This window comes from Manis javanica, chromosome 1 (assembly GCF_040802235.1).
Source record: "Manis javanica isolate MJ-LG chromosome 1, MJ_LKY, whole genome shotgun sequence".
In the NCBI taxonomy this organism is placed as follows: domain Eukaryota; kingdom Metazoa; phylum Chordata; class Mammalia; order Pholidota; family Manidae; genus Manis; species Manis javanica.
In genome coordinates, this window is record NC_133156.1 from 123,200,721 (window position 1) to 123,213,522 (window position 12,802).

The window sequence follows — 12,802 nt, forward strand, 5'->3', positions numbered from 1 at the left end:
CACCTGGTTGAAAGCTGGTGGAAAGCCAGAGGACTCAGCAACTGCAGGTTCTTCCAAGAGAGGTGCAGCCCCCTCCTCAGGTCGTGGAGCACTCCATGCTCTGCTTCTATCCTCAGGCTCAAGCACACAAGGAAATATGGTCTGCTTCTTGAAAGAAGAATTTAAAGGGCCCCATGAAGGTCACAAGGACCCAGATGTGGGTTGGTTTGAGAAGGCAGGAGCAGACAGAAAGAAATTGGCTGTGGCAATATCTGAGACCAGAGAAGTGGTTCTGACTGCTGAGGATGAAGCAGAAGGCAGAGATAAAGCTACAAGATCAGTGTGTGTCTGCAAGACTTTTTGCTGGAGAGGTGGGAGAAGGTGAGTTTTGTAAGGCCCACCCATGGTCCTTTTACAATGTTCCAGCTTCCTTGCACTGGGACCATTGCAGAGAATTGAGGGCACATAGATTGAGAGGCAAGAATCCTGGAGGGGTGGAATGTAGATAAAGTGAATGTTCCTGTGGCCAGGATTCTCACCTGGCCCTGGTCAACTAGCTCACTACACAGGTGTGGGCAATACATCGTTATTGACTACATAAAGAGCTCCGCCCAGTGCTCTGGGTGACATGGTGGCATGGCTGCAAGGCTACGGAAGAGCAGAGCAGAGGCTGTAGTGGTGGCAATGCTGAGGACAGAGACTAAGATGGCTGCACAGGTATAGAGGCCCAGAGGGAAAGACTGGCTTGCCTCATTCAGACTCACTCTGAGTGGACGGGATTCTAGTGATTGACCTGCCACCATGGAAATAAAGTAGTTTATAACCCTTTCACCCCAAGAACATTCTACTGTCATTTCTTTGGTCACACTGAATCCATAGTGAACTTGTCCGGGGCTGAAACCCAGAGGCATGACAGTCCTATTCTGTTTCAGTTCTGCTGAGCTTCCAACCTCCAGGCTTCATTTTCATTTTCTAGTCTGGTTCTCATCCAATCTCAGCTTTGAAAACTAGCCTACTCAAAGTACTTGGCTTGAGCCCACCTGTGCCTCTTTTTTGTTTTTGGCTACTTGAGGGAAACTCTTTTGACCTCCTTGGTTCCAGATCTAAGAATTCAACCACTGGCACAAGCTCTCCTGGCTGACCTTCTGTCTGGACCTGTCCTGCGTTCTACCAAAGGGAATCAGATATTACAGAAGCACATCTATTACTATGGCAACATTGAAAGTCTAGTGGCTGTATTCCAATTACTGTCCTTAGGGAATGTGGCACTCAGAAAAAAGACACACTGCACAGGGAAGGAGTAAGGCAAACCTTTTTCCAGAGCTTACAGTTTTTGTCTTCCCTTCCCAGGCTTTCTCTTTCCAACCACCCAAAAACACTGAGGGAATCTGGAGAAACTGCCTAAAGTTGTACTTCAGATTTTAAAATTCCTGACAACTACCCAGAATTCTTAGGAGAAGCAGAAAGGGTGGTTGCATATCTTGCCTGATGGAGAGTTCAACTCATGTAACCTGGAAGGCCTATATGGCTTCTTGACCACTGTATGGATCCTGTCTGATAGCCAGGTCCCAAAGGAAAGGACTGATACTACACTGTATTGCCTTTGACAAGGGGGCATTCAGCCAATATGCAACTAAATTCTGACTTTTCACCCAGGAGCTATCATGGAATGGTCTCTGGGTGGGGGCCCAGTGTAAAAGTTTCAGAACTTGAAAAGATGAACCAGCCCCACAGAATGAGCCTTCTAAGGCACCTGACTTCTAGTCGGGTCAGAGTTGGTTATCTACCTGACTACACCTTCCTGCCAGGTAGTCTGGCCTTCAGATTCCAGAGAGGCCCAGGGCATGGAGATGCACACCTCAGACACTGGCAAGGTAAATGCATCTCCAGAGGGAAGGTATGCCTCCTCACCCTGCTGGGCTAATGTGCTTGGTCTGGCCCACACTGTATATACTGCCACGAATACACACGTGGCCCATGATAATGAGAAAGGCAGAGGCTCTACTTGACCCACCATGCTGAATGGAAGACTGTTTTGTAGCCAATGCCTGTCTATCAGTGAAGCTCATGGTTAATTCTGGTTCATGAGGAAATCTGAAGAACTGTTCCTAATCCAATAATGGCTTTCACTCAGAGATCCTGTCACTTTTGTCCTAGCAGTAGCCTTCTGTAATCTGCCCTAATTTACTATTACATAAACAGACATGTTTAATTATGGCCTTTCACAAATAAGATCTAGAGTAACAGCCTCTATCTATCTTGTGCTTATTTTTGGAGGGAAATTCAAATTGGCCAGCATGTGACAAAGATCACTATTACAGCTTATAGGCCCACACTGGAGGAGCTTTCATCTCACTATGACATCTCACAATGCAATCCAATTACTCTAACTTGTAACAAGTCCAGAAGTTCAGAAACCTCAGCATTTATAAGCTGTGGTAGGTTTCCTTTTCCAAAGCTTTGAGCTACTCATTACTTATATATTATGCAAGGGACAAGTTCCCACTCCTGGTTCCATCTTCTGCCCTGACAAGCCACCATGGCCCTTGCAAGGCACTGCACAGGGCACATTACACATTATAGAAGCTGTGCAACAAGCCCAATGTCTTTCAAAGAACAATTGTCTGGGTCTAAAACATATTAAGACTCAAAGGCTTGCATTTCTCCTGACTCCCAAACGCTCTTAGGACAACATCATACTGGACTTTGTATCAGATCTCTCCCTGTGCTAGGGCCACCAAACAATTCTGGTGGTGCTGGTTGTCCTTGTAAAAACAGCAAACTTCATTCCTTAGCTATTCAAAAACTATGTTCTATTCATTGGTGAAGTGGTGGCTCCTTCAAGATAACTTCTATATTAGTTCCTATGGTCTTGCCACTTAAAGAACTTTTCCAGAACTTTCTACATACAAATTCATCTAAATGCTATCATTTCCCACCTGGAACAGTCAGATTGACTGACATGGTTGGAATTTCCCTGATGTCATAAAGTTATGTAGACACTATGACTCGGTCTACCTATCTTGTCACTGTAAAATTCACACAGAATTTTTCCACACAGAATACTCTCACTCATAGTTACTACTAGTAATGACTGCTTCATTCTATTTTCTCTCTTTAGCTTCTAAGGTTGATACCTCAAGGAGGTACAGGTCACCCAAAAAAAGCTTACAGGTGGCACTCACCAATGTATGAAAGACTAATATAAGTCCAGTGTACCAAAGAATGTGGCTGACAGGCAGCACTGGAGAGGAGCTGTGGGGTAAGAGAGTCTTCCAGATGGGAGAGTCTCTGGTTCTCAGCCCAAAACATCTGCCAAAATTCAGACTTTCTTGGATCCAGTCAAGTTTCTTGAGATTATCAACCCCATTGTGTTCTTGTTATATTTATCTGCCAAGACATAGCTTCAGAGTTCAGATACTCATAGCCTGCATTAAAATACTAGGTGGGGAGTCTGAGCAATTGATTGAAGAGAAGCTGGACTTGATGCACAGAAACAGTCTCCTGTAGTTATCAAAGTAGGTAGAGAATGAGCCAGAAAATCAGTGGCAGAAAGCCCTTGACCATTCATCTGTCTTGCCTGGCCCCAGGTAAGAGGCAGTCTGGAAGATGATTGATTTCTTCCTAATCTATGTGATCAAGAGCAAATAAAAATGAGGGGTGGACATTCATTCTAGTTTTCTTCATGTCAATCATCTAGGACTCTTCCCTTTGGCTCTATACTTCTTACCCTTCATTCTATTTATATCTGGATGCCAATTCTTTGAATGTAAACCATTTCTCAATTCTGTCTTGAACTTGATACCTTAATTCAACAATTCCCACCAAGGTTCTCTAATGAACTCAGCTGCCACTTATTCTAGTAATTTGAAGCCAAATAACTTATGACCCATGTTACCCTTCCATTCCTTCCATCCCAAAGACATAAGTCTTTTTTCTTGGCCAACTACAAGCTGAGCGCAAATCAATACATTGATATTCTGCTTTGTAAGTCAGTATCACTATACTTAATTACCAGTAATCAATATTCTGGGGCAGATTAGTGACTTCAGCAAGACACAGTCACACAATGAGTTAGCTTGAAAAGAACAGCCAGATAGTCTTACCATCACAGGAGAAATTTATGGAGTTGAAAGCAAAATGCTAAACAAATGGGGAGGAGAAAATGCAGTTATGAAATGCATAATATAAAAACATAACAAGAATGACAGTGAGTATTCCTTTCCGTACCAAACTTCTCTCCTAGCTCCAATTTGGAGTCTGATCATGACTCTTGTTACTTATTTTTGGAAGTGTTTGTATTTTAACAAAGGAGTGAAAATGTGGGGCATCAGTACAATGGCAGGCAGAATTTTTTTAAGTAGAATGGCACCTCAGTGACATCTCAACTCCCACCATGTAAGCTACTACTAACTCGATCTACTTAAAAGTCAGTTATGGGCAAGGGAAACATAATCAAAAATTAACAAATGGGACTACATCAAGCTAAAAAGCTTCTGTTCAGCAAAGGACACCACCAGCAAAACAAAAAGGCATCCTACACTATGGGATAACATATTTGTAAATGACATATCCAACAAGGGGTTAACATCCAAAATATATAAACAATTCACACACATCAACACCCAAAAAGCAAATAACCATATTAAAAAATGGGCAGAGGATATGAACAGATACTTCTCCAAAGAAGAAATTCAGATGGCCAATAGCACATGAAAAGATGTTCCACATCACTAATCATCAGGGAAATGAAAATTAAAACCACAATGAGATATCAACTCACACCAGTTAGGATGGCCAACATAGAAAAGACTAGGAACAACAAATGCTGGTGAGGATATGGAGAAAGGGGAACTCTCCTACACTGCCTGTGGAAATGTAAAATATTTCAACCATTGTGGAAAGCAGTATGGAGGTTCCTCAAAAAACTAAAAATAGAAATACCACTTTACCCAGGAATTCCACTCCTAGGAATTTACCCAAAAAAAGCAAGATCTCAGATTCAAAAAGACATGCACCCCTATGTTTATTGCAGCACTATTTACAATAGGCAAGATGTGGAAGCAACCTAAGTGTTTATCAGTAGATGAATGGATAAAGAAGATGTGGTACATATACACAATGGAATACTATTCAGCCATAAGAAAGAAACAAATCCTGCCATTTGCAACAACATGAATGGAGCTAGAGGGTATTATGCTCAGTGAAATAAGCCAGGCAGAGAAAGACAAATACCAAATGATTTCCCTCATCTGTGGAGGATAACAAAAAGCAAAAGTGAAGGAACAAAATAGCAGACTCACAGACTCTGAGAAGGGACTAGTGGTTACCAAAGGAGAAGGGTGGGAGAGGGCAGGTGGAGAGGGAGGGAGAAGGGGATTGTGGGGTATCATGATTGGTGCACATGGTGTGTGTGGGGTCACGGGGAAGACAGTATAGCTCAGAGAAGACAAATAGGGACTCTGTGGCATCTTACTACATTGATGGACAGTGATTGCAATGGGGTATTGGGGGGGAACTCAGTAATAAGGGTGAATGTAATAACCACATTGTTTTTCTTGTGAAACCTTCACAAGAGTGTATATCAATGATACCTTAATAAAAAAGAAGTCAGTTATATTCCTGTTTATCTGGAAATAAAAGATATAAGTATCATAGTTTCACAGTCAAAAGATGTCATTAAATTAAGACTTCTTTCTCAGCAGGTAACAGAAGAAGCCAGAAAAAACAAGCAATTCCATTTGAATTAAGGGTTCCTACACTTGACCAGTGAGTTTGCACTTTAAGACATTTTGTAAGTGTCCTGATAAACATCTATATTATGCACTGAATTGTGTCCCGTGAAAATTCATATGTTGAGGCCCTAACCCCCCAACTGTGAGTAATCTGGAGATGAGGATTTGGGTAAGTAGGTTTAAATTCAATTATTAGGGTGAGCTGCCATGATGGGCTTAGTGTCCTTTGAAGAAGAAAGAACAGAGTTTGCTCTCCCTGCTCCATGAGAGAAGGTGGCCATTTGAAAGTCTGAAATAAAGTCCTCACCAAGGAACTGAATCAGCTGGCACCTCAATCTTACACTTTTCAGAACCGTGAGAAATAAATTCCCGTTGTTTAAGCCACCCATTCTATAGTATTTTCTTTTGGCAGCCTGAGATAATACAATGCATATCTCTTAAATAAATAAAAATAGTTATGATATGCCCTTAACACTCATCTGCTGAAACTTATCACTGTATTTGGGTCAGTTATCCAGTGATGTCACTTGAATGATACAGGCTTCAAGTTGATACTCTACACATAAGTGAACTCATTAAATAACAAACTGTGAAGACTGGGTCATTCACTGGGAAGCCAGTGAGCAAGGCAAGAGCTGAGCTGGAGAGTCTACTGCCAGGAGTGGAGTCTAGGAAGCCACCAGATCAGTACCAAAGGCTGGAGTTAGAGAGTAAGAACCAGATGGTGTCTGGAACCCTTGGGTCAGAAAAATCATATGAGACTCATGTAGAAAGACAAACAAAACTATGGCCTATTTATTCACACGTTTCTATTCTCCAGTGGAAAAAGGTGTGGTAATAATAAGTATAATTGTATAAACAAATTTAGGGATGAGTATGTATACATCTGCTGTAGTAACCATGTTAAACCATAACATATATAAATGCAGCTGAAAGTCTAGTTAGTGGAAAAGCCTAAGTCAAAAGTGCTATTGATAAAAAGTGTTCATTACAACACACACTGTAGGGTTAACCCAACAACTACAGCAAATTCAATTTATCATGTACCTAAAGACTTATTTTTCATTGAGAGCAAAAATAGCAGCAATTAAAAAACATGGCCAATTTAAAACAACATGGATGATGTGCTGGACACAAAACATTCCTCCAAATCATAGGAATTTTAAATACAACTTATTAGTGGGTGTGCACAGTAGAGCTCTGCAGATTGACAAGTGTTTTGTGGGAGAGACATCTTAGAAAAATCTGTGTCTTCAGGAAACTATGGACATGAGCTAATTTTAGATTATGAATACCAAATTTTAGCAACTCAAATTCATTCAGTAGGTAACTGCTAGTCAACAGCTTACATAAAAATAAAATGGTGTGAAATTGTGAGTCATTTATCATTCCACTGTACAGACCATGAAAAGGACCCACATTTGGGGAAGTTTGGGATTCACCAAGAGGAGTCTGCTGCATAATTGAGAACTCCTGGATATTCTGTGGGGCCGAGGCTAGAGTGGCTGTTGAACTAGAGGACTTGGGCTGATGGCATAACCTGCTGTGTGTGATCAACTGGGTTTTCAGGGCTCCTCCCCACTCTCTGTTAAATAATTCATTGTTATCCTGTGGTGTGGGCCTGGGAATCCCAGTGTGGTCTGGCTGCTCCATAATGCTGTCCTTGTCTCCCTCTTAGGAGAGATAAATGATATTTCCAGCACACCATTCCTGAATTAGAGCTTTCTCAGAGGTACCAATTCTGTAAATAGAGTGTGATGATGTAGGAAATGTTAAGAGATAAGAGTCAAATTTTTGGCAGCTATATATGATGTGTACATGAGAAAAAATTTGCTTTTAGGCCAACTTCTATGTGTAATATTTTAAAATTTTAAGCATGATAGCTCCAACAGAATTTATGGGCTCAAACCTGGGAGGTATCAATTCTTCAAGGATGGTGGATGTGGTTATCAATAAAAAATGCCAAGAATTTTTGAACAAAAATATGTGAGGTTTTTGAAGGTCACTTTCTAAGCATTTACTTGAAGGATTAAAAATCCTGAGCAAATTTAGCAACGATAAATGTGGACAATGGCTTATTTTAGCTAAGCCAGGGAATGTTGTCCCTCTGCCTCTTGTGTAAAACTTAATATTTAAGTCAGGTAATATATTTTTACATGTTGAAAAATGTATTTTCTTACTTATATGCAAAAACACTTCACAAGTCCCTAAAGAGACAAAAGCTCTAATTATAGGAAATGATAAAATAGTTTACAGTATATCCTAATACCTGTATGTGGTATACTTCCTATCATGTAGTCAAAAGAAACAGAGATTATAAATACGTATCAGAAATCCTAGGGTAATTTTCACATCTACATAAACAACAAAGGCTATAAGCAAAATAAACTGCATTGCTAGAAGTTCATATTCTCCTAACTAAAGTTTACAATTTCCTGCAAAAGAAATGTACCAGTTGCTTCAGGATGTGGGTAAGAGAAGCCTGTTCCTGTGGTAATGATTTCCCAAACAAGAAAAAAAGTTACAAGGGCAAATTTTTGCTGAACTGCAGACGCACATGTCTCCTGATTTATGAAAGCAATAAGAATACATAGAGCTGTTTAATAAATAACTTAGAAACAGAGATTGTGTGAACCAGCAAAATCTGTCAAATAAAATGGCTTAATTTACAATAGGAAGAAATACTTCCACATATTTTGCTATTGCCTAAAGCATTTTATTATGTAGCATTATATTTAGGTTGATGTGCTAGACATAGTATATTCTACAACTATACAAAATAAATATGCACATATATCCTTTAAGGTTCCAATCAATCCTTAAATAATAATCCTTTTAGTAATACAAATGTAGATTTGCCCAATTAAAATATGGTGTACATTCAGTTTCTCTTAACTGATCATAATCTCTTATAATAAAGAAAAAGGAATTTTCTTTCTTTACTTCTTTATCAGAAGCTTATTTTATATATTAGTGTTATTTTACACTTTGACCTATTCATTATCATTTAGCCATTCTCTCAATAAATGTTTATTGAGTATTTGCTAAATATCAGCAAATGAATGGGTTGAGTCATCTTTCCTTCTCTTTTTCATGTGGAAATTACCACCCTTCTGGAACTCATTCAGTATTACTTAAAATAATAAAAAAGATTCATTCTTCTATGGGTTGCTGTTGATTTACCCAGAACTCTTATCCAATAGCTACTAATTTTACATCTTTCCTCCTAAAGATAAAGATGAAGTGGGGTGGGGAGGTCAGGGTGGTGAGGAAAGAAATTAATATGTATTATTTGCACCCAACATGCAGTGCACTTGGCTAAGTGTTTAACACTATTTTAAAAGTTTCCCAAGAACAAAATAAAGTAGATATGTTATTATCCCCATTTCATAAATTGGGAACCAAGTCTCTTAGCACTAAAGGGACTGGCCATCTGAGATCTCACAAGTGGCAGTTGGAAGTGCCAATAATGGGACCTTCGTCTGTCTAACCTCGAGAGGCTTTACATCCCTCTTCTAAGAGGCACCACTGGCAACTGATAATTACTTTTTAAATATTTGAATGAAATTTTGCTTGACCTAGGATACTCATAAAGCTCAGACCTACTCCTCTTGCATTTGCCTCCAAAAGTAATATACTATTTAGAAAAATTATTTAAGAAAAACCTTTTAACAGAGGTTTTTGAAGCAAAGGTAGACAGCTTGCTTATACAAGGAACAATGCTAATGAATAAATTAAAACATTTTAAAAATTTTGAAATCCATCTGCCCTGACAATGTATTATGCTTGATTTTTTTCAGAGCACTCTTCCAATATTCCTAGGAGCAAAAGATAATAGATTGTGAATAGGTTAGGCATTTATAATTTATTACTATGAATACAAATTAAACCAAGGGAAAATGCAAACATAAAATGCCCATTTTTATTAATAGGGAAGAAATGAAATAATATCACAAAATTAAGGTTAAAGAAACACCATTTATTATGTTGCATTCTAATTATTCCATATCAGTGTGTACCTTATATTCTTGATAATCATTGTTATCTAGCAAGTCCCTTTTCTCCAGTTCTGTAAGTTGTTCTGCAGAGGGCTTAGCTGGTAGATGCTTAATGGAGGCTTGGCTGTATATGGGCTTTCCATTAAAAAACAGTTCCTTCCAATCATGCATCAATTTATATGGAATCAGACTATAGCAAAAAAGAAAAAAAAAGGTAAAATGAACCAATGGCTAGTCAAATATATACCCTAAACCTTAGGCTTTCTATTGTCGTAGTCATTCTCCATGGTTTGCTGTTTGCAGACAGGGATTCCAGTTGCTATTATATAGATAATGGCTAGTAAAATGTCTGGGACTTAGTAGGTTTGAATGAATGAATGTTACTTAAAGCCACAGGTTCTTCAAACTTTCTTACTGACTGTGCACCTACAGAAAAGCACATCTTAAAATAATGAGTGCTATCATAAAACACAGGTTCTTTAATTCTCAGCTATGATATTAAATGGCTGTGTTACCTTAGGAAATCATTTAAATGCTCTAGTATCAGTGTCCTCCTATGCAAAATGAACAAGCTGAATACTTCCCAAGGCCCCTTTAGGATGAAAGGTGGTTTACACACTTACAAATAATTTGTAATGGAAAAATCTACTGTCTTATTGTCATTGCACATTTGGTAGCCTTTAAAATTATTTTCCAGTAATTATTTCTATTTAAGTCTGATAAATAATTAGGAAGTAATCAGGACACAGTGACAGAAACTAGTTCAAGGGGGAACAAAATGTGCAAAGTAAGAAAAAAGCCTGACATGATTCACATGCATTTTCTAAAAATAGTTGAACTAGAGTTTGAAATTACAACTTGATAAGTAGTATTTCATTTCTTCCATTCTGACACATGTGGATGAATCTTGAAGACATTATGAGAAAAGAAATAAGGGGAGCAGAAAAGGACACATATTGTCTGATTCCACTTATAAGAGATACTTAAAATAGTCAAATACATAGAGACAGAAAGTAGAATAGAGGTTACCAGGGGCTGGGTTATTATTTAATGGGTACGGCATTTCAGTTTGGGATAATAAAGAAATTCTGAAGATGGATGGTGATCACAGATGCACCACAATGAGAATGTATTTAATGCTACTGAATTGTACACTTAAAAACAGTTAAAAGGGTAAGTTTTATGAGTGCTTTGTCACAATATAAAAGTCTTTCAATTAAATGTACAACTTCAAATATAATCATATTATGTTTTCTATTAATAAAATATTTATAGTTGCCAAAGTTTACTTTATGAAGATATGGAAGTCAATAAATTATAAGCTCAGACATAGACATAGAAATATTGTAATATCAGAATTATTAGAATGGGATTGGCTTCTATTGGAAGTAAGTGATTAACAACCTATTGTCCAAAACTTAATCTTGCAGTTATTGAATTAATATCCTTTTATCTGAATATTAATACTTTAAAGAAGCAGTATTAACAAAAGTAAGTTCCTTTAAGTAGGGTAATACCAAAAATATATCTGTGCTTTAAAAAAAACCAACAACCTGATAACATCTTTTTTACGTAGGGAGACTAAGATGAGTTTATCTTGACTTCATAGTGTAGACTACTAAGCTACTACTGCTACTACAGCCACTGTGGAAGATAGCAAGCCCTCAAAAAACTAAAAATAGAACTATCATATGATCCAGCAATTCCACTTCTAGGTATTTACCTGAAGAAAATGGAAACAGTAACTTGAGAGATATATGCACCCCTATGTTCCCTGTAGCATTGTTTACAGTAGCCAAGATATGTAAACAACCTAAGTGCCCATCAAAGGATGAATGGATAAAGAAAATGTGGTGTGTATATATATATAATGGGATATTATTCAGCCATGAAAAAGAATGAAATTTCACCATTTGTGACAATATAGATGTACCCTGAGGGCATTGTACAACTGAAGTAAGTCAGACAAGGGCAAATGCCATATGATCTCACTTATATGTGGAATCTGTTCAAAAACAAAAAAAAAAACCTGAACCCATAGAAAGAACAGATGGGTGGTTGTTGGAGATTGGGGGTACTTAAAAGTACTTAAAATTAATACTTAACAGTATTAATATTCAGATAAAAGAATATTAATTAAAAATATTTTGCATATTTTCATTTAAAATAAAAGTTTCATAGAGCCATATATTCTCCATTTAATTTTCATGAAGCAGGATTTGTAGAGTAATAAAAGGCAGATGAGTATATACCACAAACTATCACAACAATCTAAATACATATAGGAAGTCCTCACTTTACTAATAAGTTATGCTCTGTAAATTGACTTTTAAGTTGCCTACTTGACATAGAAATAATACTTATATGGGCTGCAAAGAAGGATCTAAGTTGCCTCTAGGATAGGTGGAATATGTGAGACAAAAGAAAACACAGGAAGTTCACCACTGTGTTGTTCCTCAGGTCCTGAGGCCACTAGCTAGTCTCACTTCTTCTCCCTACCCTTCTGAGTCTAGTCTTTGTTTCATATAGAACATTCAAGTTATTTTGTTGTACTTAGTATGGAGGAATTGGGAAAAGGGCATATACTCCATTTTCCCAGAGCAGAATGGGATTTGCATTATGTCTTAGTTTTAAATTACAAAACTTTATTTGTTTAGGGAAACCAATCTACTCTCTTCTATATTTTATATCCCCTTTGAATTATTTTATATTTTTATATTTAAATCTCCCACTTTTACCCTTCTGTAATTTAACCTATTTTTTGAATTTATAATACCATGTATCACCTTTCCTTTTAACCCTTTTATAGTTTAGCTTCCTAATTTTGTTCTTACAATTTCTGAATTTTTGAATTTATATTAATCTGAAAACTACTTTTTAAATGTTTACTCCTGAATTCCTTTCAATTTTCAGTGTTATTTTCTTTTTCTCAATCTTCTACCTTATTAGTTTCATCTTCAAATGGTCCTCACCATTTATGTTATTTCATTTAGTGGTTTTTATATAACAGTGAGTCAGAACCATGGCTGCAGGAATGAGAGCTGTGGAGTATACATAAGGTGATCGGATGCTTTCCCCCTCTGCTCTCTG

At 37.6% G+C, this 12,802-nt stretch overlaps 1 protein-coding gene across 11 annotated transcripts in view; it reads right to left on the reverse strand.

Moving 5' to 3' along the window:
- The window catches only part of SPEF2 (sperm flagellar 2), a 204,310-nt gene that overhangs the window by 119,212 nt on the left and 72,296 nt on the right, over positions 1–12,802 (reverse strand). For all 11 annotated transcript variants that reach the window (XM_073237244.1, XM_073237222.1, XM_073237235.1 and 8 more), the window contains one exon: positions 9,734–9,902. In XM_073237244.1, coding sequence (XP_073093345.1) covers positions 9,734–9,902 — 169 coding nt within the window. The remainder of the gene's footprint in view (positions 1–9,733; positions 9,903–12,802) is intronic.